At 40.6% G+C, this 25,299-nt stretch overlaps 1 protein-coding gene across 1 annotated transcript; it reads right to left on the bottom strand.

Moving 5' to 3' along the window:
* Nucleotides 1-509: 509 nt before the first annotated feature.
* Nucleotides 510-20,298, bottom strand: LOC119474650 (multidrug resistance-associated protein 9-like). The gene is made up of 31 exons (XM_037746814.1): nt 20,121-20,298; nt 18,110-18,166; nt 17,721-17,872; nt 17,436-17,582; nt 17,094-17,241; nt 15,805-16,041; nt 14,633-14,806; nt 14,269-14,416; nt 12,011-12,159; nt 11,512-11,619; nt 10,531-10,764; nt 10,374-10,445; nt 10,013-10,137; nt 9,522-9,594; nt 8,503-8,706; nt 7,959-8,093; nt 7,584-7,680; nt 7,044-7,094; nt 6,602-6,694; nt 6,352-6,455; nt 5,837-6,019; nt 5,413-5,639; nt 5,161-5,298; nt 3,675-3,864; nt 3,479-3,568; nt 3,095-3,284; nt 2,670-2,829; nt 2,469-2,547; nt 1,878-1,991; nt 698-862; nt 510-620 (listed from the first exon to the last, which is right to left on the bottom strand). The coding sequence occupies exons 2-31, from the start codon at nt 18,158-18,160 to the stop codon at nt 528-530; spliced, it is 4,131 nt and encodes a 1,376-aa protein (XP_037602742.1). The 5' UTR covers nt 18,161-18,166; nt 20,121-20,298; the 3' UTR covers nt 510-527.
* Nucleotides 20,299-25,299: the final 5,001 nt, after the last annotated feature.

The following is a 25,299-nucleotide window of genomic DNA, read 5'->3' as shown; positions in this document are numbered from 1 at the left end:
TAAATAAATAAAACAAAATAAATAAATAATAAATAAAACAAAGAATGATAATTTTTAAAAAAACTACCGCCTGCAAACTGTATTTTGGAGAAAAATTGAATTTCAATTGTGTGAATTATCAGTCAAACTTAATAAGAATACATTTCCAACAGATTAGTTTGCTAGAATGATCACGCTGGCATGATTAAACACATCAAAGGGTTAAATCAAACAGTTATTTTAGAGAAAATATGAAAATATTGAGATATACGTATATCGCAATATAGCCTAAAAATAGAGATAATAATAATAAGCCATATCGCCCAGCCCTAGTATACTGTATATATTCTATTTTAATATAATGAAATGCAATAGCTATTTAAAAATGTAATGCATATTTAGTGCATATTCACCCAGCAGATTGAAATTTCACATGCATAAGTTTTCAAAGTGGCAGCAAAAAGTTACAGAAAATCAATAAATAATATGCAAAATATTGTCTTTTTCTGCATGAATGTGAAACTCCATCTCCGCAGGGCCTCTGTGGTTCAGGTATTCACAGTGTTCGCAGCAGCGAGGAGTGAGGCGAACAGAGAGTCTGGTCTTTGCTTCAGCACATCTGGATGATCCAACTCTGCCACCTGTTGGACAGAACACTTACTGTAAGTCTAGGTTCAGGATCACACAAACTTTATCTTAGTGTATTTGTGTTTGTTACCTCTCCGTTCTCCATGACCAGAATACGATCTGCGTTCATCACAGTGTTGATACGATGGGCGATGGTGAGCATGGTGCAGTCCTGGAAGGCTTCGTGGATTGTGTTCTGGATCAAGGCGTCTGTCTCTGCATCGATGGATGCCGTTGCCTCATCCAAAAGAATGATCTGGTGGACAACAGGAGGGACAGTTAAGTCTAGACCAGGGGTCAGCAACCTTTACTATCAAAAGAGCCATTTTAGGCAAAAAAAAAAAAAAATCCGTCTGGAGCCGCAAAACATCTGAGCGTTGTGATGAAGGTAACAGAGCTTATAGTCTAAGTATATAGTATATAAGTCTAATGCAGTGAGGGCCAAAGTGCAAATGTACTACGGAGTATTAGGGCCACATTGAGGGAAAAAAAATTGGAGATTTCTAGAATAAAGTCATAATATTACGAGGAAAAAAGTCGTAATATTACAAGAATGAAGTCATAACTTTACCAGAAATAAAGAAAATAACACGTAAAATTACTACTTTACAATATTATGACTTTATTGTCATAATACTATGACTTTTTCTTTTAAACTTATGACTTTATTCTCATAATATTACAACTTCTTTTCTCGTAATATTATGACTTTAGTCTCGAAATCTCAGATTTTTTTTTTTTCCTCAATGTGGCCCTAATACTCCGTCGTACCTTCGTACCATAAACCTAAAACAATGATAAAAAAATGAAAATGTCAACAAGAAACAGTTATTCATTTCCATTTTTTTAAATCCACAGAGAGCCACTGGAGAGGGGCTAAAGAGCTGCATGTGGCCCTGGAGCCGCAGGTTGCAGACCCCTGGTATAGACGAAGAGATTGGCTGGAAAGAAGGGGAGTTACGGTGGTATAGGGTAGAGAGGATTTGGGAAACAATTAGATGCAACTGCACAGACTGACATATAGAACAGAAAAAGAGCATTGAGAATAGTGATGATATGATAAATGAGTAAAAGAGTGGCCAAAGATATTAGTTGTGGTGGGTTAATTGATGCAAATGTGAATAATATAAATATCACAAGCAGTTACTTAGTTTGATTGGTGTTACAACACACAGTATGTGGCAGTAGTAATCCAGTGGCTGTTCAGCAGCAGTAAACTTTTAAAGTTTGTTAATAAAAATAAATCAGAAGAGGCGGATACATGAACAAACCTTGGAGTTGCGGAGTAGTGCTCTAGCCATACATATCAGTTGTCTTTCTCCTACAGAGAAGTTCTCTCCATTCTCCAGCACCAGTGCCTGTAGTTTCCCCTCCAGTCTGGAGATCTGAGGAAACAAAACAATACTCATAGCACTACTTCTACTACTGCTATTACCATGAGTTCAGTGGTGGAACGTAACTCAGTATGTTTACTTCTACTGTACTCATTACATTACAGCTTTATTTGATGCTACATTATACTTCTCCTCCCCCCAACATATGATGAGCTTTTAAAATATGATGTATTGTTGTAGATTTAACAACCTAACAGTATGTAAAATAGTTAAACTAGCTCCACCACAACCAACTAAAACAGTGAAATGCTACTTATGCAATTATATTATTATTACTGATGCATTAATGTATAACACTCACAGGGTGAGTGCAAAGTCAGATGACAAAAGTATGTATGAAAACTAGTAGACCAAGAAAAAAGGCTGTATTGTACGCTGGCTGAGTTGACTGATTTGGTCTGGATAAATGACCACACACTGTAATGAAACTGTTAATGTACTGTGCTTCATATTGAACGCCGAACATACCGAGTCCTTCATGTAGGTCTTCTCCAGCGCCGTCCAGAGCTCCTCATCATTGTAGTTATTGAAGGGGTCCAGGTTGTACCTGTAGGCAAACACATGCATTATCACAGTTGGCGAGCCAGTGACTAACCCAACACAGTGAGAACAGAGGGTGCCTGTGTGTAAACATTAAGTTCTGTGGAGTTAGGTGTTAGCTTTGGTTACCTGACTGTGCCAATAAATAGCACAGGATCCTGGGGGATGATAGACAATTTGCTGCGCAGATCCTGTAGACCAATGTCCATAATGTTCACGCCATCTATCAGGATGGTTCCTGCTGCTGGCTCCACCAGCCTGAACAAAGCCACGCCGAGAGAGGACTTCCCTACAGACACAGAGCAGAGAGTACCTAAGAATAGTATCAATAATGGTTTACAGAGGTACTGTAGTGTTTCCCCTCGGCACCCTGCGCTCATGGTTTAACAAAATAACACTCTAATCCCAGTAAATTCTTTAATTTACACATTTAAATCCAAAGATGCTGCTGCAACACAGCGCTATCAACATTTGCATTGTATAAGATACATTATGATCAATATGGACTATAGGTTTGGTGATTACTGTATGTGTTTATGTAGTCAGGGTCTTACCAGAGCCTGTCCTTCCCACAATGCCCAGCTTCTCACCAGCTCGGATGAAGAAATCGAGTCCGTTCAGGACAATGGGTGTATTCTCTCTGTACCTCATTTTATAGTGCTGGAAGGTGATGGTTCCGCTCTTTGGCCAGTCCTCTGGGAGTTGAGCCTCCTTGATGTGTCTTGGGGCCTCAGACGTACAAGTCTGTACACAATGAATAACAACTACTTTTAGGGAGGAGATGGGAGGTGTGTCAGATGATAATTGTGCTTTTCTTGAGTAGTTTAATGTACAGTTTCAAGAAGACCAGGACAGGTGGATGGATTGGTGGTGGTAGCCAGGCAACCTGCGTATAAACAGTCATTATTTTTCTGAGGCAGAGAAGTCTAGAGTCTGACCGTGATGTATTCCTGCAGCCGCTCCACCGAGGTGAATCTTGCCTCCACATCCGTCGACTGTTTCACTACGTACTGAAACATGCCTGTCAGCTTGACAACACATAAACAGAGTCTATAAACACACATGTTGCAGTTGTTTGCAGTGTGTCTTTTAAAAAATAAACCAAAGGTTCATTAATTTGCTGTCCATATTAACCTGTATGGTGTAGGACAAGGCCAAGCCTTTCAAAGCCGGACTGATGGAGTCATGACCAATGAGCACTACGAACAGAGACACCAACAAGGTCATGATCGAAGACATAAAGTCCGTCCAGAAGGAGAGCCAACGTGTCCCAGAGTTAAACAGTAAATAGTGGTTGGAGTTGATGTCATTCAGTGTCTTGAACCTACAACATAATAAAAGGACATGCCAGGGATTGTTAATGTATCGCATGCAAGCAGATAAGAGTTAAAACAGGTTTGTGTCTAGAATGTAACCCATGAGTTGGGAAACCTTTGTGAGACGGTTAAAGTTAGGCAACCTTGAGGTTAGGATAGGTCGTCGTGCAACGAAATTCGTGAGAGTTTTTGCCAAAAATTTTGACTGTAAATTAATCATTTTTAAAATTTTGACGGGTCCAAAATTAATATTTTGTTTATATCTGTGGAAGATATCTAACATTTGATTCACAAGGCTTGTGAGACAATAGTATAACAATGTTGGTATCAGGTGGTACCTATATGCTGGTTAAATAATTCTTATAGTTATAGTAAGTAGTCCGCTACAGTGTTCATTTTGGGTCTTTTCATACATGACAACATATGAAACATTTTAAAACTACGGTAGACTAACAACATTAGTTGAAATTTTGTTTTGTTTTTTTTTACTTTAATTCCTTGATACTTTGCCTCGCGGACCGTCAGCTCTCCGGCTGGATACCTGTGCTGCGCGCACATTGATATCATGATGGGAAAATAGGAAAGTAATTTTCTCTGAATGAAAAACAAATGTGCACAGGGAAAGCACCTGTGGTTGATGCCACCTTTGTCAAGTGGATTGATAATGCCTGGCCACGTAATGCCCCCAAAGTGAAACTTTGCAGACCAGTGCCCGTCTCCTTCCATGCCGCTACCTGGTGGTTTCCAATGAAGTTCCCTCAAACAATGTATAACGAAGATACGCATCAGAGGGGATTTAGAAGTGGGTTTCCGACTGAACCATGGTTGTGATTGGTGGAAACACTTACAAAGACGGTTTTGGTGAGTTTTATTTTGTTTCTGTCTATTTTGACTGAAGTGTGGCTCGAACAGCTGATCCCCCCGAGCTGAAACTACGGCAGTGGGGGAGAGGGAGGAGGTGTGCAGCGCTGCACACACACACACACACACACCTAATGTAGGCGTTTAGCTACATGTTGCAAAATGACTTCAACTCAACCGTGAAAGATTCATCACTTGACATGACTGTCTGTCTGACTCATTCCATTCTACCATAAGATATGCAGGTTGTGCAACGACTTGTGCAACCGTTTGTTGTGGAGGGAATGCAGTGGAACAGGGGAGGGAAACTGCGACATCTAGTGGCTGAATGTTATCAATTGTACCTTTAAAACAGAGCATACATTCTCAGAGGGCCTGAAAGGTCAGCAAACAAAAAGTATAAAATATAAAGTATTTCATGTGGAGGAACTCTGGTATCTTACAGTTTTATGTGGCTGTCTCTAATGTTGTAGGCATGGATGGTGCTGAGGCCCTGCAGGGTAGAGATGGTGAGAGAGATGCACGGAGAGCGACTGATGTTCTCCATCCTCTTCATCTGACGGATACTCCTCTGGAAGATACTGCAGAAGAATCACAGTTGATATTCAGTATACCTTAAATTAATCTTTACTGGTCATTCATGCGGCTGTCTAAATCTATGTCATCATGTTTAGACTCAACTGGTATCAACTCACAAGAGAATGAGGGTGAACAAAGCTCCCAAAACACCCACAGCTGCCAGCAGGGGAGGGAAGACAGCCGAGATGATGATAATGGTGAAGGTGACCATCAGACTAAACTGCAAGAAAGGGTCGATATGGAGGGGAAGCACAGTGTCCACCTCCTCTTGATCTTTGGAGAAGCGGTTGAGAATGCAGCCTGTTGAAGTTGTATCAAAGAAACTCATGGGACTGTAGAAAATCTGAGAAAGGAAGACAAAAATCAGCGGCACTTTGGTAGAGCTACTTCTAGGTCTGAAAGAAGTTGTCCCTTATAAACACCAAACACATTATTAACAGATTTGAAATGATCATATGTTCAATTTACTTAAGATGAGTAAACCTGGTTATCTATGTTTGATGGTATATAGATGGCTGGGGCTCAGTCATTCAACAGTACCTTCTTGAACATGGTATCGTGGAGTTTGCAGGAGGCATTCAAGGTGACCCAAGTGTAGGAGAAGCATTTGATGATGGCAAGTAACACCATGACAAGCAACATCACACCATAAATCATTTGGTAGAAGTGCAGGCGTGGGTTTTGTGAGATGTCACCATGGTTTGAAGTTGTGTTATTGGATGACTGGGGGGAAAAAAACAGAGAGGAATATTTATCAACATATTTTATATCTACAAGAGATGTGACAAGGACGTATAAATTAATTTGAATTGAGCTGTTTGAGCTGGGAATTACATAAACATAGAATGTAGGTACAGTATAGAAAGAGTTTATATCTGTCCTTGTTGTCGTACAAAACATATTCATGATTTTAGCCACAGACACTTTAGTCCTATCTGTTCTCCAAAAGCCCACCGCCTTCATCGCTGACAACACAGACGAAAGTGGACAGTGAAGTTATGTGAGGAAAAAGAGAGTTGTGCAGCTCTACCAACATCTGTGCATTTGGTTCTTACCCCATCACCCTGCCCCAGCCAGAAGCTGACCCACCAGTTGCTGAAGGCTGTGGATCCAATCATCAGGACGATGTTCAGGATGGTGAGAAAGGTGACGATGTATCCTGCAGCAACACAGTCACATCATCACCCGGGTTGTCCATGTGTGAATTTTGTATTATTGCAGAGAATCATGCCAATGCATGTGTGTGTGTGTGTGTGTGTGTGTGTGTGTGTGTGTGTGTGTGTGTGTGTGCATACTGTATCAGACCTCCAGCTGCCTTGCAGTATTGCTGGTAGACTCTCCAGGAGATGGCACCTTCTGTGGTGGACTCCTGACTGACCAGCTGATCACCGCCAGCAGCTTAAGAGGAAGAAAAGTATTTTATAGAATCATAGCATGATCAAAGTGACTTCCGTTTGCATCAGCCTGTGTCCTGACTGATTGGACACAAAGAATATAAAAAAGTGTAAATGTACACTGGCTTCACTGAAGGTCAAATCATCATCATTTGCAACGTTCGCAATATTGTAAATGAAATGTGTCTTGAATTCACATGACAACTGAAGTATCATAATTATTAGTTACATACATACACCCTCTCCTGGAAAGCATTCATAGTGTTGTACTCGTTTGTTGTAAATACGAAAGAAGACAAAAATAGTTGTGTAAAAGATGATAATAGAGATCTTGAGAGATTTTGGTGACTCACATTTTTGGTCAGCTGTCGTTTCATCATCCTTTTCGTCCGACATATCAAATGCTGAAAGGAAGCACAGATGTGGGTGGAAATATAAATAAAATGACAGAAGAAATCCCAGTCATCTTTATACTGTAATAAAGACATAAACATGCCCAAATAATGCAATAACAGTATATTACAGTCAGGATTGAATCTTTGTTGCCATTGTTTTGCAAAGTTTTACAGAGCTCATTGTCCTCCCTTTTTGTCACCCAAGGTCCCTTTGTTACCTCGATGGACTGCTGGCGCTACCTTTTACCTCCTGCTGGTTATATATTGGCTCTTTTACAAGCCCACACTTTTTGAATGACACTTTGCTCCACAGAGAATTGTGCCAAAAGTGGAGCAAACTATTCTACTTCTGGTGTGTCTTTATACTAAACTATATAATAACGCCTTTTTTTCATTAATTTTAAGTTCTCTACTGATGAAATGAACCATCACAAACTAGCCCATATAATCTATTTTAGTTCACTACACTAACAAACATTTTATTCCTGGTTGTCATACCTGGGTTCACTATTCCACTGTCTGTGCCATCACTTAGCTCAACGTCCTTCAGCTGGGCAGCGTCTTGGGGTGACACTTCCTCCTCCTCATTCTGAGTCTGTAAACGATAAGCAAAAATGCTGTGATACTGTTGAGTCTGGACAAGTGGTAAATAACTCACTTTCATAAAAAAGTCCATAAAAAAACAAAACGTTAACTTGTGCCCTTGTAAGAACAAGTTCCTGCATCCCATAAACCTCTCTCAATATTTGGTTTACAGCTTACATGTAGCAGTTTGTTTGAAAAAAAAAATTCTTTCACAGCCAGTAAAACAATAAGGAAAGACAAAATAGCAGAGCTAAAGTACATCTGAGTTTTGTACTTCAGGTTATTTACTTCAGACTTTTCCATCTGATAGTCGGTGATGAGCTGAGCGTAGCGTCCGTTGGCTTCCATCAGGGCCTGGTGGTTTCCGGCCTCCCGCACCTCGCCATCATCCAGAACCAAAATGTCATCACAGAACTCCAGATACTGAAAGACACAAACGAGGACAAACGAGGACAACCATGTCAACGAAACCATCCCAGCACTGTTGCAGACGTCTACCCAACACAGTCTAATCAGCACGTTTACATTTATGGCATTTGGCAGACGCTCTTATCTAGAGTGGTTTATAATACTGCTCATAATTCATGATAAAGAAAATACTAATGGCAGCAATCAGACACCACTTCCTGGGTTGTGATTTACTTTTACTTTGGGGTTTACCACAATATGGTATAGTTCGCCTAATCTAAAATAATTCAAATTGAAATACCTTGATGTTAAAACGGATACAGAATGTATATACAAGTATTATACAAATTTGATTGAGGAATGTCATGCTACATAATAAGCTATTTAGGATTCACTATCTGCTAAAGAATAAATCTGTGTCTACCTGGAGCTGGTGTGTAATCAGGATGACGGATTTTCCCTGGAGCCCCTTCTTAATGCATTCTTCAAAGATGTGTTTCCCCACATGGGCATCGACGGCAGATAGTGGATCGTCAAGGAGGAAGATGTCTCTATTGGAGTAGACAGCTCTGGCCAGGCTGATCCTCTGCTTCTGCCCCCCCGACAGATTCAGCCCTCGCTCTCCAATCTGCCAACAAAACGGAAGAAAGCTACTAAGAACACTGGCAACACGGTCTGGTACATCACAAAATAAACTTTTCACTTTAACTTGGTTTGGGGCAACATTGTTAACAGCGCAACTAAGAGTTAGATGAGTGAAAACCAGGTTCCTTTTTTATCTTTCTTAACTTTATATAATTTTTTTGTCCTTCTTTCTGTCTTTTTTCGTTTGTGTCCATCTAAGTGAGGTCATTGTATGTCTGTTACGTATGTATTTGTGCTTAATGTCCCTGTTTTGGACATGTTGGGAGGATGCTGGGGAAGGTGGGGGGTATGGTGGGGAGATGGGGAGAGATGGGGAGAGATGGGGATTACATATGTTGATTTTGTGATTTGTTAACTGCAAATTTCCAATGAACAGAAGTTTATGATGTGTTTGGGTCCCTCCTGTGTTCATAACAGCCCGCCATGCCCTCGCCAACCAAGTGCCAACATGATCAGGTCCTCCGTGAAGTTGTGGAAACCCCCAGAAATTTATCAGCCAGCGTTCACCGGATCGGAAACCCAGATTGACCTCATCTTTATCCCAACACTGGTGTGCGTTTGGGGGAGCTACATGTGCGCTATGCGTGTGTCATTTTTCTTCAAAATGCAATTGCACTGTTGGGTTCCTGGCACTTTGGTGCTCGGGCCCTAATGATATTCCTGTGTAGGACATGAAGCTTGTTACTCAACCTCATCCATGTAACCTTTGACTTCACAATAAAAGTTCCACTATGCTTGTAAGAAATCATTAATAAGCATATAAAACATTCAGTAGAGAGTACAGCAGAGAGCTCCTACCTCAGTTTGATCACTATATGGGAGGATTTTCAGGTCAGCTCTAAGGCTGCAGACATCTATGACTCTCTCATATCTGTGGAGTAAGACAATGAAAGTCACGGGACAGCCACGTATAGTGTATTCAACAGAGCCATTTTGAAGACATAATTGAATTATTTGTTTCAGTTTACTTAATAGTAAAAACAACTTCAATGGGATATATCATTTTGGAAAAGTGATGAAAAAAAGAAAAAAACATCAAGAGCTATTTGAAAATCATGATTCTGTCTTCAGAAAATGTAGCATTTTGTATGCAGTGTCTTATGAATCTTAATATATTTAATATGCATATAGAGCAGGGATGTGAGACAGCTCTAAGTATGTCTGTTCACACCTGGCATTAACATGCGTCTCCACATGCGTCTTGAGTGACGACTTGGTCAGATTGGATCTCATTTACCCGCTCTATATGCAAATAAACACGTATTTATATGGGTTAAGTGGTTTTATACTTGGACTGGTCAAAAGGTTCCCCCATCAGGATGTTTTCTTGAACTGTTCCATGGAATATCCAGGCCTGCTGGGAAACGTAGGCAAATGTCCCATCAGCTGTGAGGGAGCCCTGCAGAAGGTGCATCTAAAATGTAAAATGAGCAGACAAGAAAAGGCGAATGTTAAATAGCATCAGTTAAATCTGGTTTAGAGGTAACACAATGTAAACAAAGAGCATCATTTTTCATAACAGTTGTGTAACAGAGTGGCGGACAATAACAGTGAAAATTAACAACAAATAAAAATGTCAAACATGATGTCAGAGACTTGTAGAGATTGTAAAAGAAAATAAAGGACAAAAAAGACAAAGGAGGAGCCAACCTGTTCCAAAATGCTGGAAATCAGTGACGTCTTTCCACTCCCCACGTTCCCACAGACACCAAGCAGGTTGCCCTTCAGGAGGTAACACAGAGAATAAAGGTTTAACTTTAACCCAATCTAATTGACCTCATTTATGCTTATCAGTGTTAAAGAACACCTTAGGCAGTGTGAAGGAGATGTTTCTTAAGGTTGCCAAGGTTTCAGTCTTCCCATTCTGGGACATCTCCTCCACTTTGTGTCCCTTCGTGTCCCCGTTGGCTGAGCTGGGTGGGGGGTCTGGCAGTCTGTCTGGTTTGAGCCAGGAAAGTGAAGCATTTTTCATCACTATGGCGAAGTCACTGTCTTTTGTCTGGATCAGGTAGGTCTCTGGATTCTGGATCAGCAATATTTTCTGAAACAGCCACACATCACATTTATAAGCTTTTTCATGTTTTTAAAATTGAGATTTTAATTGCAAACTAGATCCACCACAGCAATAAATACAATGAATGCTGGTATTTGAAGTTATAGTGACAAACACGGACACGGAGAGGGAAGAAAATGCCTTAAAACTTAAAGGCCCTGTTCAGACCTGACAATAACATGCAACCTGAGTGATCCGATCACAAGTGGACAGCTTTAAGTACGTCTGTTCACAACTGGCATTAGAATGCGTCTCCTTTACCATATCGTTATATTTTGTGTGTAGTTAGCATTATGTGTCTTTGTTGTGTCTTTCTCTGTGTGCTAGTAAGAAATGTTTTAAATTTAAAGTGTAACAGAATATTGATTCATAACTGATCAGCGTTGCCTGGTTTTCGCGAGTTAACTCGTGGCTCTCATGGATGGAAGCTAGACGGCAGACTCAGCTCAGCTCTGGTTGTTTTCCTCTGGTCTGTGAAATCTTGCAGATGCCTTTAGGAGCACCGGAGGACTCCGAGGAATATGATTTTTTTCCAGATTACCTGTTTCATGTACTACTGTCAGGATATAGTGACCGTTTTATAAAAGTAACTGTTTTTAATAATATTTGCTCCAATCTCGCCTACTTCAGCTTTAATAATTCTAGGCTAACAAGTTCCATTTCCCCAAAACAAGCACATTTTCCCTACAAACCATTGCCATAACTGCTGAGCAAGACACAAAGAGAGGAGTTTACCTTCAGTCGTGTTAGTGATATAGCAGCCTCAGCCAGGGTCTTCACAGACGGTGGCAGTAGAACCAGGCAGAATCTCATGGAGTTGAAGATGGCGATGGTGGTAAAGGCCTGTTGATAACAAAAAATGATGGTCAACACTCTACCCCACACTGAGAAGGTCATATATTAGTTTTAAATGGATCACAGTGCTCTAGTGACTAGCACTTGTCTGTAGCCTGCTCTGGTTCAGTGCGAGCACAAACAAACAAAAAGGTGCGTTCGTCATGAATAAGTGGCAACAAAACAAAAGACAATCATCTAAACACATATTTATTTTATGTCTCAGATCCATACATGCTGTAATTGAACAAAGCGTTTTATTCTGTCCAACTACGTACAGACTTCTCTCTATGTTCTTTTTTCAATACACCTCTATTAACCACGTAAATCACACAGTGGGTATGTTTGCAAAAGTTGTTGTGCTGTAATACTGTATGTGCTGCACTGCTGTGGTACTCACATCAGACGTGTTGAGCTTAAACCTCAACAAAGTGTGTACAATGAAGGTGATAACGGTGGCAATGATGGGGATGAGGCTGGCAATGCTGACATTAGCACTCTGGATGTAACTGACCCTCTGCAGTTCTTTCTTCTCATTTTTCCTTAAGCCTATAAGAGAGACAGTTTCACATATTTGGAGGATGTTTTTTGTTTTTCTTTACCTTTACTTCTCCTGGTAAATTAGCTGATCTCCCAGTGCAATCACATTTCAGCCCACAGTTGTCCACTGAGCACCTTCACTGTAGCAGCTGGTGATATGTTATTTCCTCAGAAGTACCTAGAAGACTGTATTTACACTAAATATTTAGAATACTATATATAATTTAATTTAAATGTATGAACAAATGAGCTGTGTGGAGTCCATTACAAAAGATTGGATATATAAAACTGTGTGCAGATAACATATCCCACCCACTACAATCCCACAATTGACTATATTTGGTCAAGACAAAATATGTTAGGAATATTGATATAGGTGCTTGAGAGCAAGATGGAGGACAAGAAAATGTATATTTAAGTCAAGTATATGTATATTTGTGGCTTTTGCAGCAGTCTCACAAACAAACAAAAAGTAGAGAGGCTGGTGGCTGCAGCAACTTCTAATGCGTTAAGTTCAATAGGACAGTTCCTGAAATGTAAACAAAGTTATATGGAGCCAAATTTCAAGAAGCACATTGCTGCACATCCACAGCGATACCCATGTTGAACCTATACAGACAGACCATTCGATGTGAGTGAGGTGGCGTGAAGATGGAGAGTATGTGGCAGCTGCAGCCTCATCTCCAGCCTCTGGTGCCTCTAGCAGCGTGGCTTTGTGATTTTCCATAAAAAAAATAATAACTTTGGGCGCCTGGGTTAGCTCAGTTGGTAGAGCGGGCGTCCATGTATTAAGGCTTGGTCCTGACCGCGGCGGCTCGGGTTCGAATCCGGCCTGTGGCCCTTTCCGCATCCACTCTCTCTCTCCCCCCTTTCAAGACTCTATCCACTGTCCTGTCATAAAAATGGAAAATGCCCCCAAAAAAATAACTTTAAAAAAAAAAAAAAAAATAAAATAAAATGTACTGTTTCAATTAAACTACTTCACCATCTGTGTTGGCAATTTCCCCCATCTCCAGATTCCTGTAAATGGTGCACACAATTTCCTTTCAACTTAGCTTTTAGAAATCTCATATTTTGGACAATGAAACATGAAGAGTAGCACACGCATCTTTCAAGATTGGTTTTGTGTTTACACAAAGGGGGGGCACTATAGATGATACCCATCACCACACAATAATGTTGTACAACTCCGATGGACGGGCCATGTCATCCGCATGTCCAACACACATCTCACCAAACAGATCCTGTACTCCCTGCTGAAGGAAGGTCAGCAAGCCCCCCGGCAGGCAAAGGAAACTTTTCATGGACAATATCAAAACCAGTCTGAAGAAATTCCACATATCATCAAGCAACTGGGAGCACACTGCACTGGACAGGCGCTCTTGGAAGAAATCGGTGCAGGAAGGAGCTGCATGTCTTGAAACGGAACTACCGCAAGGAGAGAGAGAAAAAAGCTCAACCACCAGCAACCACCACCACTTACCCCTGCCCACACCACATCAAATTATGTGGATCACGGATTGGCCTCTACAGCCATCTGAAGACCCACAAGTAGACGACCCAAAAGGGAGGACAGTCATACTCGCTGCAACTGACTGCCGATGATGTGTTTTCCATGTCCCCAGGGCCCAGTCTACACCTGCCATCAATCAGCTCATCACCTCTCCCAGCTTCCTGCTCTGCACAGACCTGTCAACAATCTACTCATCAACTCAACAGTATTTAAACCCTAGCTTTCCTGCCAGTCCTCACCAGACCGATTTCTCAGCTACCGTGGTAGTTCATGCTTCAGGCCTCAATAGTTTCCGTGTTGTTCTTGGAGCCTGTGATTAACTGCTTTTTCCCCATGTCCCAGGATCCTCTGCCTGCTTGGCTGCCTCGCCGACGCCACTCACTGGTTTGTCTTCCACCATCGCCCCTCTGCCTCAGGCAGCCATCACTTTCTCTCCACCCAACCTCATTTCCCTGTGGTTTTACAATAACTCCTCTACAACTTCACCTACGTCTGGTCAGTGTCCTGCATTCTGATCATAACACCTGATATTTGGTATACAGGAAAGATTAAAAACATGTCTGACTGGAAGACAAAGTTAACATGCAGCCAGCCTAACTTCATACCTGTGATCTTCTGCTCAAAGGAATCTTCCCATGCGTACATTTTGATAAGTTTGATGCTGTTGAGAATCTCATTCATTGTGCGAACACGGCTGTCTGCTATCAATATGCTTTTCCATCTGAATTTGTTAATGAGCTTGGCCAATCCAAACTGAAAGCAGAAAAAAACAATGTTAGCATTAGTGACAATGGAAAACAAGCTGCAATATAGGCCCTGTTCAGACCTGGCATTAACATGCGTCCTCAGCGATTGGATCACAAGTGGACAGCTCTAAATACAGGTGTAAACACACCCAAGACGCATCGAGGACGCATTGCTTATAAAAATATGTTTATGAACTATAGGTGCAGTTTCTAATGTACAGACCTGTATGGGGATGAAGATGAGGTAGGTGAAGACTCCAGCCAGTGCGGTGTAGCCCAGAACGTAGCAGGCATAGACCAGAGACACAATGTAGAGTGCTGGGATGCACAGCACAAAGCTCCCGTAATATACTGCCTCAAATAATTTGTGGCCATCGCCGGTCAAAACAGTAATCATCTGGACAGGAGAGAGAGGGAGAGAAAGACTGTAATCTACATTGCCAAGATTGCATTACCAGTTTAAATTACTTGAACTAACAGTCACAGTAGGTGAATTCCACAAGACATTTATGACAAAGAAATTTGGACAGGATTAAAAACAAGGTTAAGCAGAAAACAAGAAAAAAATGCAATAATATAAAATAAAATGTAAAGTGCATTATTCAAGAAGTGCATTAAGAAGTTGTCCCCTGTAACACCAATTACATTTGTACGTAGGATGCTTTGGTAGCATGATTTTATGACTTATGTGCAAATGCAGAGGGTTTTTCTGATTATACTGTGAGAGACAAATACCATGTCCCTTGTGATGTTTACTCAGATGAATCCGAATGTTCCAAGAAAGCACAGACTGTCCTAGTGTAGTTACATTTCTTATCTCCCTCGCACCTGCACTCTACTAAAACTAGCTAATCACAAGTAACTCCCTTGCATGAATAGATTATGCTTTCACACACAAGCAGGGGGGAAGGCTAAACCGATGTATTATGAATGCTGTAGTGAGGATGGACACAAATGCATTTGCTTAATAAATTGTAATTGCTTCTTAACTGAATGACCAGAGACTGTTTATTAAATAATTTCTCCAACAATACCCTCAAACATTATTCGGAGTGAAATTATAGCCAATCACATATGGTGGTAAGTAATTCTCCCGATGCGACTGTTGTTGCACTGGATCTGCGTGTGGGATGTAACTCTGGTTCAATAAATATTACACAAAATATTCTGAATATTATTGAAGTTCTTCAATTAAATAACCAACATGCTGCAGTACATACTCAAATTATCTAAAACACTGTAATACAGATACAGAGAGAGAACTACCACATAAAAAAATAATGAAATAAAGGGTCTATCAGAAACATATTTTCTTTCCATTACTTTCTACTGTCCAAATGTAGGCACCCTGCATTAAATAAGCATTAACCCTTATGTATGTAACCTAGTGTTTACCTCTCCCATTGAAATGCCGCTGTGCACCCGCAGAGAGATGACTTTCTGAAAGGCCACTGAAGAGAAAGCACCCTTCAGTCTGACTGCAGTGCGCATGTTCAACGCATACAGCAAGGAGAATAGGAAGGCTTTGAAGAACTCTGTGGTGAACAAAGCGAAGGACAGGCCAACACCATAGGATACTGTGGACTTCTCTGGGTCCTCAGCATAGTTTAGGATCCTATGGAGCAGAACAGCCTGAGAGGACAGAGAGGTTTAATGAGGTTTACATTAACAACCATAATTTTATCAGTTAACAAAAAGTTTTGTGATTTCACCTGTCTGTGAGGTAATTAGAAAGGCTAGCATGTCTAGGGTTTGACAGTCAACAGGATGTAATATGTGTACCAGGATGCCAGCGCCCCCTGCAGCCTTCGTCTCGCAAGCCAAAGCAGCCGATCCACCATCCACCTCACCGGACAGTTCATGCCGCGCCAAACTCCATTTCAGGATCAACTTCCTCGCTAACTGGAACAGGATCACCTTCTTCTATGATGATCATTTGACATACCCACAATCAATCTGTACACCGATGCTGCACCTCCCACTGGTTTTGGGGGTTTCTACGATAGAAGATGGTTCACAGAAGAATGCCCCCCAGAGCTCGCAAATGGATGCCAAGTCGTTTACTCAGCATTCTTCTAAATCTACTCCATAGTAGCCATAGTAGTGGTCCAGCAAGTCCATTTTCACTTACTCCAACAACCTTGCAGTCGTTGACACAATCAACAAAGAAGACTCCAGTGCCCCATCCATCATGCCGTTCAATCACTCACTAATACATTCACCGTGCAGGTCATGTTCGCTGTCATCGCTGACTCTCTTTCTCATTTCTCATTCCAGGATTTCAGAAGCTTGGCCCCTCTCGCAGACACCAAACCAACACAGGTTCCCCCTTATTCGACACCAATGTTCATCCTGTGCCCCCCCCCTCCGCCGCCCACCTTATACCGCCGGTTGTCGCCTCCCAGAGCTCCATCATCGACAACCTATCACCCTCTACCCTCTTAACTGGACAGCAAATAAATTTGTCAAATCGTACCTTGTTGATGGCGTGGTCCTTGCTAGTGAATTGTTTGCTGCTACGGTGTATTAATGTCTGGATATCGTATCTGTATCCGGATCTGAATACTTCTTCCGCCACATTTACAATGAATGTGATATTAGTGCAAACTTCAGAGAAAGCCACTGGATCCTGCCAATAGAGGAAGCACTTGTACTGTTGATATTCCAAATTCAAATAAAATTACCGGGCTCAGAAACGATGCCACCATGGTAAGGACACCAACAACGGCAGACAGTATCAGCCTGGTTCTTTGAAAGCGAAAGATCACTCGAACCACAGAGGCCTTCTCCAGGCCCACCTTTGCCACTTCTTCCTTCCAGAGTCTGCAGAGCCTGAGCACAACGCACACAATCAGCCTTGTTATTAAAGTAAAACAGTAACACTTTGTTCGTTCCTTTCCCAGATATGAATTTCAGCAACTAGGCTTGTCATGTGTCATGTCTATAAATATGCTGTACTGTAATAACATCAAATGACCGCAGAGAAATGTGGGGGCCCCCATTAATCAGTAAGAACAGTGTCAGACCTTTCTCCGCTGGTGTCGGCTACATCCAAAGGAGACAGGTTGAGAGAGCTCATATCCAGCTTATTCCTGAACAGGGCCCACATCATGGGGGTCAACCAGGAAAAGGTTGCAAAGGACAGGAAACCTGCATTGTCTACAGGGTTGGACCTAGACATGGAAACATCACCCAATATGCAATGTGAGAGCAGTACAAAATATGTCTGTAAACATGTTATCTTAAAATTATTTATCAAATTATATATAAATGCATCAAAACAGACACATTATGTCATCAATCGCACTGACTGGGATGAGGACCAGTGGAAGGGTTTGAGGGTCTGAAGGCTCTGGCTGTATTTTCCAAATAGCGTAGGGCACGCTTTTTTTCTGTTGTCAGAATCATTATGTTCTAGACTGGAGACCACGGATCCAGTTCTCCATCGGAAAGCTTCCTCCGTCTTAAGAGTCATAAATACAAAGACACAGAGTGAAATAATCATACAGAAAGGCAGAGTTGGACAGAGATGGTAGAGAGAGAGAGAGACTTTTGTAAAAAAAGTGGATCAAACAAATCCGTAACAAAAACACAGGATGCAGGAGAAACAATAGGAGAGGAAAAGATCTCAGGCAGTGAAAGCAACATGTGAAGAGGGCAGGAGTGTTCTGGTGGAAGCTGTTGTTTGTTCTATACTTACAAAAGAGACTCCTCGAGTATCGTTCCTCTCCAAAGAATAGGCTTCCTTCATGTTGTCCTGTGCGGAGGGAAGAAGGCATGGAAAGGTCACACTTTGACTTGCCAACAAGAGATTTTAATTAGAAACATTGCTTGAAGCCTAATTTATCAGATAGTTTTAACAGCATCAACATGGAGGCTGTAATCATTTCTCATTCATCATTTCTCATTTTATACATATTCAATGAGCATTATTGGAGCGAGCCTGAGATCTGAGATTTACAACAACTGTTTCTCTGTAATTGTTGTGCATATGACAATAACTACCAGTCTTTCATGCCTCATAAATAGCATGTAATAAAAATACATGTGTGAATGAATTACAGGAATCCCCCTCCCATCTGCCTCTCCCCTCCATTCACTGTGTCAAAGTTCCTACAGCCAAATTACATGCACATTCATGAAGATGAGTCTATGTGACCCTTGTTACTGCACAGTAAAATACACAATACAAATACAAAAAGAGCTGAAAAAGAGATACTTTACAAGCTTACATGTAAAATGTATGGAGTATTTCTGATCAGGTGCAACACCTATGTGTTAAAATGTATGCTGAGGATACGTTTAGATATATGGTAGACCAAAAACAACGAACTGTTAAACTAACACGGAACCACTGGCAGTATAACCAACAGGGAACTGCAGGGTGACACAGTTTGTTTTGTCCTAAGTACTGGGACAAAAATCTATCACCTTTGAAGCACAAAGGGTCATGTAAACACAGCGATGAGAAGCAACAATGTAGGACCTTATGTTTAAATTTGAGACTGCATCTGTTTTAGGGCTGTCACAATATCAGATTTTCACCACACGATTATTGTGGTCAAATTTAAATGTATTTATTTATTATTAAATGTATTAATTTATGTATATATTCATTATTAAATGTATTTATTTATGTATTTATTTGTGCATTATTTTTCCTTTGTAATTTTCCCCCAATTTATTTTTGTATTCTTTTATTTATACATTTCTTTATTCATTTCTGTTTCATTATGCAAATGAGGGGGCAGTCATGGGGTCAACTTTTTGCCTATTGGTTGATCAACATCAGAGTGCTAGCTAGCAAACTAGCTAATGCTGTTTGCTTATCAACTCCAGTCTTCATCCCTGTTTCCCTACAGCGGGTCGTCGGCCTGCTACTTCTCCGGTACAGGTGTGCAGATCAACCAACTGAAGCTGAACTGTTTCGCCGACCCATCTCTGGTCTCCTCCCCGAGGTTGAGCTAGTTCAGGGTGGGAAACTGGAGGTTCCCACTCTGAACAAGCTCAACCTCAAGACCGGCGGGGGTCCGCGAAACAGTTCATTCTTGAGTCGGTAGATGTGCACACCTGTACTGGTCGGAGGATGCAAGTCTAAAGATCTGAGAAAGCTGCGGGGGGAGCATCAACTAATTGGCAAAAAGTTGACCCTTGACACACGTTTAATGACAGCCCCCTCATTTGTATAATGAAGCAGAAATGTATTTAAAAATGTTTTTAAAAGAAATGTATAATGCATTTTAATGAATACAAAATAAATGCAAAAATAAATAAATACATTGTTATTAAATACATAAATAAACAAATAAATAAATACATACAATGTATAATACATTTTTTTTAATTAATACAAAGGTAAATAAAGAAGCAAATTAAAACAGAAATATAAATTTATGTCACACAGTATCAATTAATAAATGCCTACATTTATTTAAAATATTATTTTTGGTACATTTAATGGCATATTATTTTAATTATCAAGTAATTTATTAATGACTTTATTTATTTTTGATTTTGGGAGGTTCTGTCCGCCATACAATGTTTGTACAAAACAAACCCTTCATACAAAACAACATCTATTTGTAAAGAGGACTTTCTACAACCTAATAGCACTGATAAAACTGAACTAAAATACAAAGACTATAACAAACAATTCAACTAAAACTGATCAAAACTAGTTTAAACTGAAAAGTAGCAAAATGAAACAATACCTCTGTGTGGAGGAGGACTCACTGCAGCTTGCTGATACTGACTCTAAAGCTAAGTTACTTTTATAGACGGCAAAGGTTGGCCTGTTTAGGGGTAAATATCACTCATCACTCCTTGGATAACAAGGTCCATAAACTGCCAAAACAAGCTAATGCCAATCAGATAAGGGTTTTTTTAAAATCCAATTTAGATCGCTTCTAATCATTAACCACAGAAGTCCTGTGAATGAGTGGATCAACACAGGACTTTCACACAGAAAGTCCCTATGTCCCTCCTATGTCCCTATGAAACCAAAAGTCACTAGTTACTTAAAGGGGCAGTGTGTAGGATTTGGTGGCATCTTGCGGTGTGATTGCAATTTTATACCCCTCCACTCACTCCTCCCTTTCCAAGACTACGGTAACGCAAGACATTGAGTACAAATCCGTTCACCTCGCTCAGAGTCCATCCTTACCATAATAAACAATAAGGAGCAACGGAAGACAGACGGCGGCTGGCGGTACCACGGTTTTGCACTCTGGGGCTCACGTTACTGCAGTTTCACAAGTGTGTCGGAGAACTACGGTGACCTTCTGGTAACGTAAAAAACGCAAAGGGCTCTCTCTAGAGCCAGTGTTTGGTTTGTCCGTTCTGGGGACTACGTTAAAAGGACCCGCTCCCTATGTAAATATAAACAGCTCATTCTAAGCTAACGAAAACACAACGATTCTTAGTTTCAGGTTAGGGATGCTCATTTTGAAAAAAATTCTTAACCGACCCTAATTAACCAATTATTAACCGTTAACCGACAAGATTTGTGCCTCGTACCAGCTGCAGGAGCACAACAGATATTCGTTGACGGGAGTCCCTAGTTCACCCGTTCGGGAGCGTTAACTTAGCAGCTACGATGCTGCGTGTAGTGTCGCGAGCCACTTTCCAAGTAAAAGTCTCTACCGCACATTTAGTTTAGTTTAGCAGGTTGTCAGCTGTGTGTCTGCATAACTTTAGCGAGTGGCCAACAGTGTGTGTATTTGTGCTACGTTAACAGCTCTAGCATTGCCGGAGGCTTCGTGCTCGCCGCCGCACACGTAGTCTGCGTAACTTTAGCGAGTTTCCAACAGACTGCGTGTGTGTGTTGGCAGTGAGTGTGAGGTTGTTGGTGTCGTTATAGCTGTGAAAGTAGGTGTAGCAGTGTGTGTACAGTTTATTTGTCAGTGAATAAACGCTACAAAACTACAACTCCGCTCCGCTCAAGCGAGCTGCAGAGACCGGAGCCAACTTCCTGTATCCTGCAACTCCGTATTCACCTCTTAAGGTGGGCTGTTAAGGTGGACCAGCTTTTCTCCTTAAAGAGACAAGTTTTAACCATTTTAACCGATAGCGTTAACCGGTTAAAATGCTTAATGTCGGTTAACGGTTTAACGATTAATTATTGACATCCCTATTATATTCCATTTCTGCTAATACATCCCCCAAAATTCCACACACTGTACCTTTAAATAACATAACAAATATACAAAAGCCAAACCATGATGTTTTCAAGTAGTGTTGTTGCATTTTTGTTTTGTTTCAATATACAACGTTAACCACGTGTTTAAAACTGCAGGCGTAAGCCGGGAGAAATACATTTCCCAACACTACTTCTAGGTAACAGAGGGAAACTGCACTCATGTGTTACAGTAATAAACAGCTGTGCAGGTGGGTGGTTGATCAGGTGGGTATGGCATGACTGAGTTTGGAAAGGGTGGTTGAGGTTTAAAGATGAATTTACAAAGAGCGAGCTTGTCCTTTTAGAGTTTTAGAGTTCAATCAAACATTTGCAAATGGACCTCTGAGCTGGTCAGCCACGACAGGAAATTCAGAAACCAATACTTGCAGGCTACAGGCAGGCGTGTTACTTCAAACGGCCTTATGTCTCACCCTTAGCAGGTGTCTATGTATAAACACACGGTATTTTGTCTGCATATTCGGAGCTTTGTGGTATGTTTACTGTTAATGCTTACTGTAAACCCAGAATAAAAGAATAAAAGAAACTCAGTTTTGATAACATCTTGCTGCACGCCTTACCCTTTCACACAGACTCAAAGACTTGCAGCTGCGTTGGCAGGTTTACCAAGTTGTGGGATATATTTATTTTTCCCCCAGGGACAGTGCACATTAATCAGTGTTTCAGTTTCTACCTCAATGTAAATGTTCCAGAGTTAGTTACAGAGCTCATTTTCATCTGTAGTCCAGGTAGTGCAAGTTATTACAAATTAGAAATATTATCAATACACAATACAATTCTTCAGCAAGCAGTACAGTACAACACAGAACAGCACAATACAACACAATACGATACAATAGACTGCAATAAAATACATAAATACATTACAAAAGTAGTAGATATGTAAAAACAATGACTGTATGAATTGAGGTTGTCTGATTACTCATGATTGCAGGTTTGGCTTGCTTTAAGCCATCTCTTAAGTTTATGTTTAAAGGTTTGGTAATTAATTAGTGCTCTCTCTTAATTCAATAGGAAGACTGTTCCAGTACTGGATGGCTCTGACTGAGATGACAGTTTGCCCAAACTTGCTACATCTGCATTATACAACACAGTACTCTCAGGCAGTTGCCCTGCCACTATTATTCTTCCACTGAGTTTACAGTCAGCGTTGACAGTAAACATACCACAAAGCTCTAAATGTGCAGCTAAAATACTGGCTGTTTATTAAAAGAAATATAGAGTGATATTATGGTTTTAGCAGACGTGTGTCGCCTCACTTTGTTTAGCAATGCTCGTTCATGTCTATGTAGAGCGAGCACAAGCACAAGCCCGATGCTGACTTTCGTTGACTTAACGGTCACATATGTCGCTATTAACAAGCATTTCTGATTTAGTTTACTTTAACCCTAATAATATTTTATATTTATCCTTTAGCTGATATTATACAATAAGCTTTGGCTATACAATGTAAACATAAGCCTTTAGGCTATGGCTGCATAGCACCTGTAAATTATAGACAGACCTAACAATACTATTATTAATTTTACCAGCTGCATCATGCCCATTCAAACTAGCTCCCCCAGATTTCCTTTTATACATGTTCAAATATAAAATATGATTTATACTAGCTTATGGCTTGGCTGGAATCTAGATGGTTATTGTTTAAGGAGACGTGCATCCGTGTTGCCCAGTATGTCTAGTTAAGCAACATTTTAAATTCAATATTTAATCAGTAGTCCATGACATCCATTGCTTTATATCTTGTATTAGTCAACTAAACCTTAACTGAGAGACTAGTATTGTCTAGGGATGTCACGAGAACCGATACTTCAGTACCAAGTCAATGCCAAAAGTGACAGTACTTTTTCTACAGTACCGTATGATGCCTGTAATGGTCATTGGTAGGGATGTGACAGTGAGGAAAATTTTCCCGCCGTTTGATAAACTTGTGACAACACCGGTGTTACCGATTACACCGGACATTTTACAAGAATGATTACGGTCAATATGTGCAGAGCGCTGACTCTGATCTTTACTGTCGGGTGCCGGTGTGTCTGGCCTCTTCGGTAGCGCTTTTGCTACGGGGCTCCACTGCAGGGGTCCACCTGTCGCTGCTGCTCCATGCACACCGGCTGGGACAGCTCCATCCACCTCACGGCGATTACCTCATTAACGTTATGGTTCCCTTATAGCATTGGGATTAAACGTGAAATATTGCCAAATAGGTGCGTTTGCTTTTCGCTTCGACAATAAATCCTCTGCCTTCTGCCATCGTCTGACTATCGATTGATAGCATGCCGCTGATACGCCAAAATTAATTAAATGGGTCAATTATTTTTATTTATTACTTAAAGGCTACATGCCTCTGTTTTTTGTAATGTTCAAATGTTTTTAATAAAAGAGTGCGTGTTGAATTACATGGGATTTATTGCTGTTGTTTTTGTTTTTTTTACCGTGGTATCGAATTGGTATAGAGAATCGTGGAAATTCAACGGTATTGGTATCAACTACAAGATTTCTGGTACCGTGAAATCCCTAGTATTGTCTTGTTTTACAACAATCAATGATTAGGATGCCATCACGCCCATATATGGACTGTCTGGACTCCCAACTGAGGCTGATGCTAGACAACGCGATTTTCCTTTAGTGCACGCGCATATCGCATGCTCGCGCACAACAGGGTTATCTTTATCAAGCGGCAGTTTATAAAACATAATAAATCATTTTTAATATTTTGTCAGGCACAAAGTCATAGAACAGCCCTGAAAGACACAGACAGACTAGCCCAGCTAGCTAACGTTAGAGAGATACAGAAAGCTAGCACATGAACTTTACCTTACTGTTATTTGCTGACATTGAACTTGGAAAGGAGAGAAGTTTACCTGACTGCTGTTCCTGCAATTCAATCTCAGTGTTTTGTTTTTTTCTCTTTTCGTGTACAGTTCCGCTTCATCCTCTCACCAAACTTATAAACATTGACACCCGCTTCGGAAAGCGTTTCGGACCAGCAGGAAAAAAACAAAAACAAGACTCATACCATTTTCAGGAGAGGGGGGGTTTAATTCATGATTTGACCTGACATGACTGGGCAATAAAAAGAAGAATTATGAAAAGAATTTACAAATGAAATATTAATCCATCAATACATATTTCAAATTAAAAAAAGGGATTTACAAAAAAAACCGACCATAAAACTTTCAATAAGTACATCAATTAAAAATACATGAATGAATTAATAAATAAATAATGGAATTTAAAATTATATTTGAAAATACAGTATACAAATACAAATAATTGGAATCACAAATTTAATTAAGAATACAGGTTTTAATCAGGCATTTAAAAGGGCAATTTATTTTACCATTTGCAATAGCATTTCCCTGCTGCTTTTACTAAATAGCTAATGGATTTGATGAGTTATTTAGCTCTCCGGAGGCAGACTGCTATGAAGGAACACAAAAGTCACGTAAATAGTAATAGTTTGAAGCCTTTCTGTGTTTTAAAAAAGGCGGTTTCTCACAAGTGACTAAATGAGACTTCTAAATTTCATCACACCGACTCGACTGCCTTCATAGCCTCATGTATACTCGCGCTCATGCGACAGCAGGAGTTCTGTCTAGAAAGTTAACCCCCAAGTTGCGAAAATGTGCGAAAAACTCTCGCGAGACTTGCTACCTGACAGCCTATTCTAACCTTAACAATTAAAGGTCAAT

Source organism: Sebastes umbrosus, chromosome 2, assembly GCF_015220745.1.
Source record: "Sebastes umbrosus isolate fSebUmb1 chromosome 2, fSebUmb1.pri, whole genome shotgun sequence".
NCBI lineage: Eukaryota > Metazoa > Chordata > Actinopteri > Perciformes > Sebastidae > Sebastes > Sebastes umbrosus.
This window is presented reverse-complemented; position numbering and strand designations above follow the sequence as displayed.

What these genes read in the sequence shown, in the direction of transcription:
- LOC119474650 (XM_037746814.1), bottom strand. Translation starts at nt 18,160, where the DNA reads ATGAAGGAAGCCTATTCTTTGGAGAGGAACGATACTCGAGGAGTCTCT. An exon ending in TCTCCTTCACACTGCCTAAG is followed by an intron (nt 10,446 to 10,530) that starts GTGTTCTTTAAC and finishes TACCTCCTGAAG; the next exon opens with GGCAACCTGCTTGGTGTCTG. An exon ending in CCTTGTCCTACACCATACAG is followed by an intron (nt 3,569 to 3,674) that starts GTTAATATGGAC and finishes TGTGTTGTCAAG; the next exon opens with CTGACAGGCATGTTTCAGTA.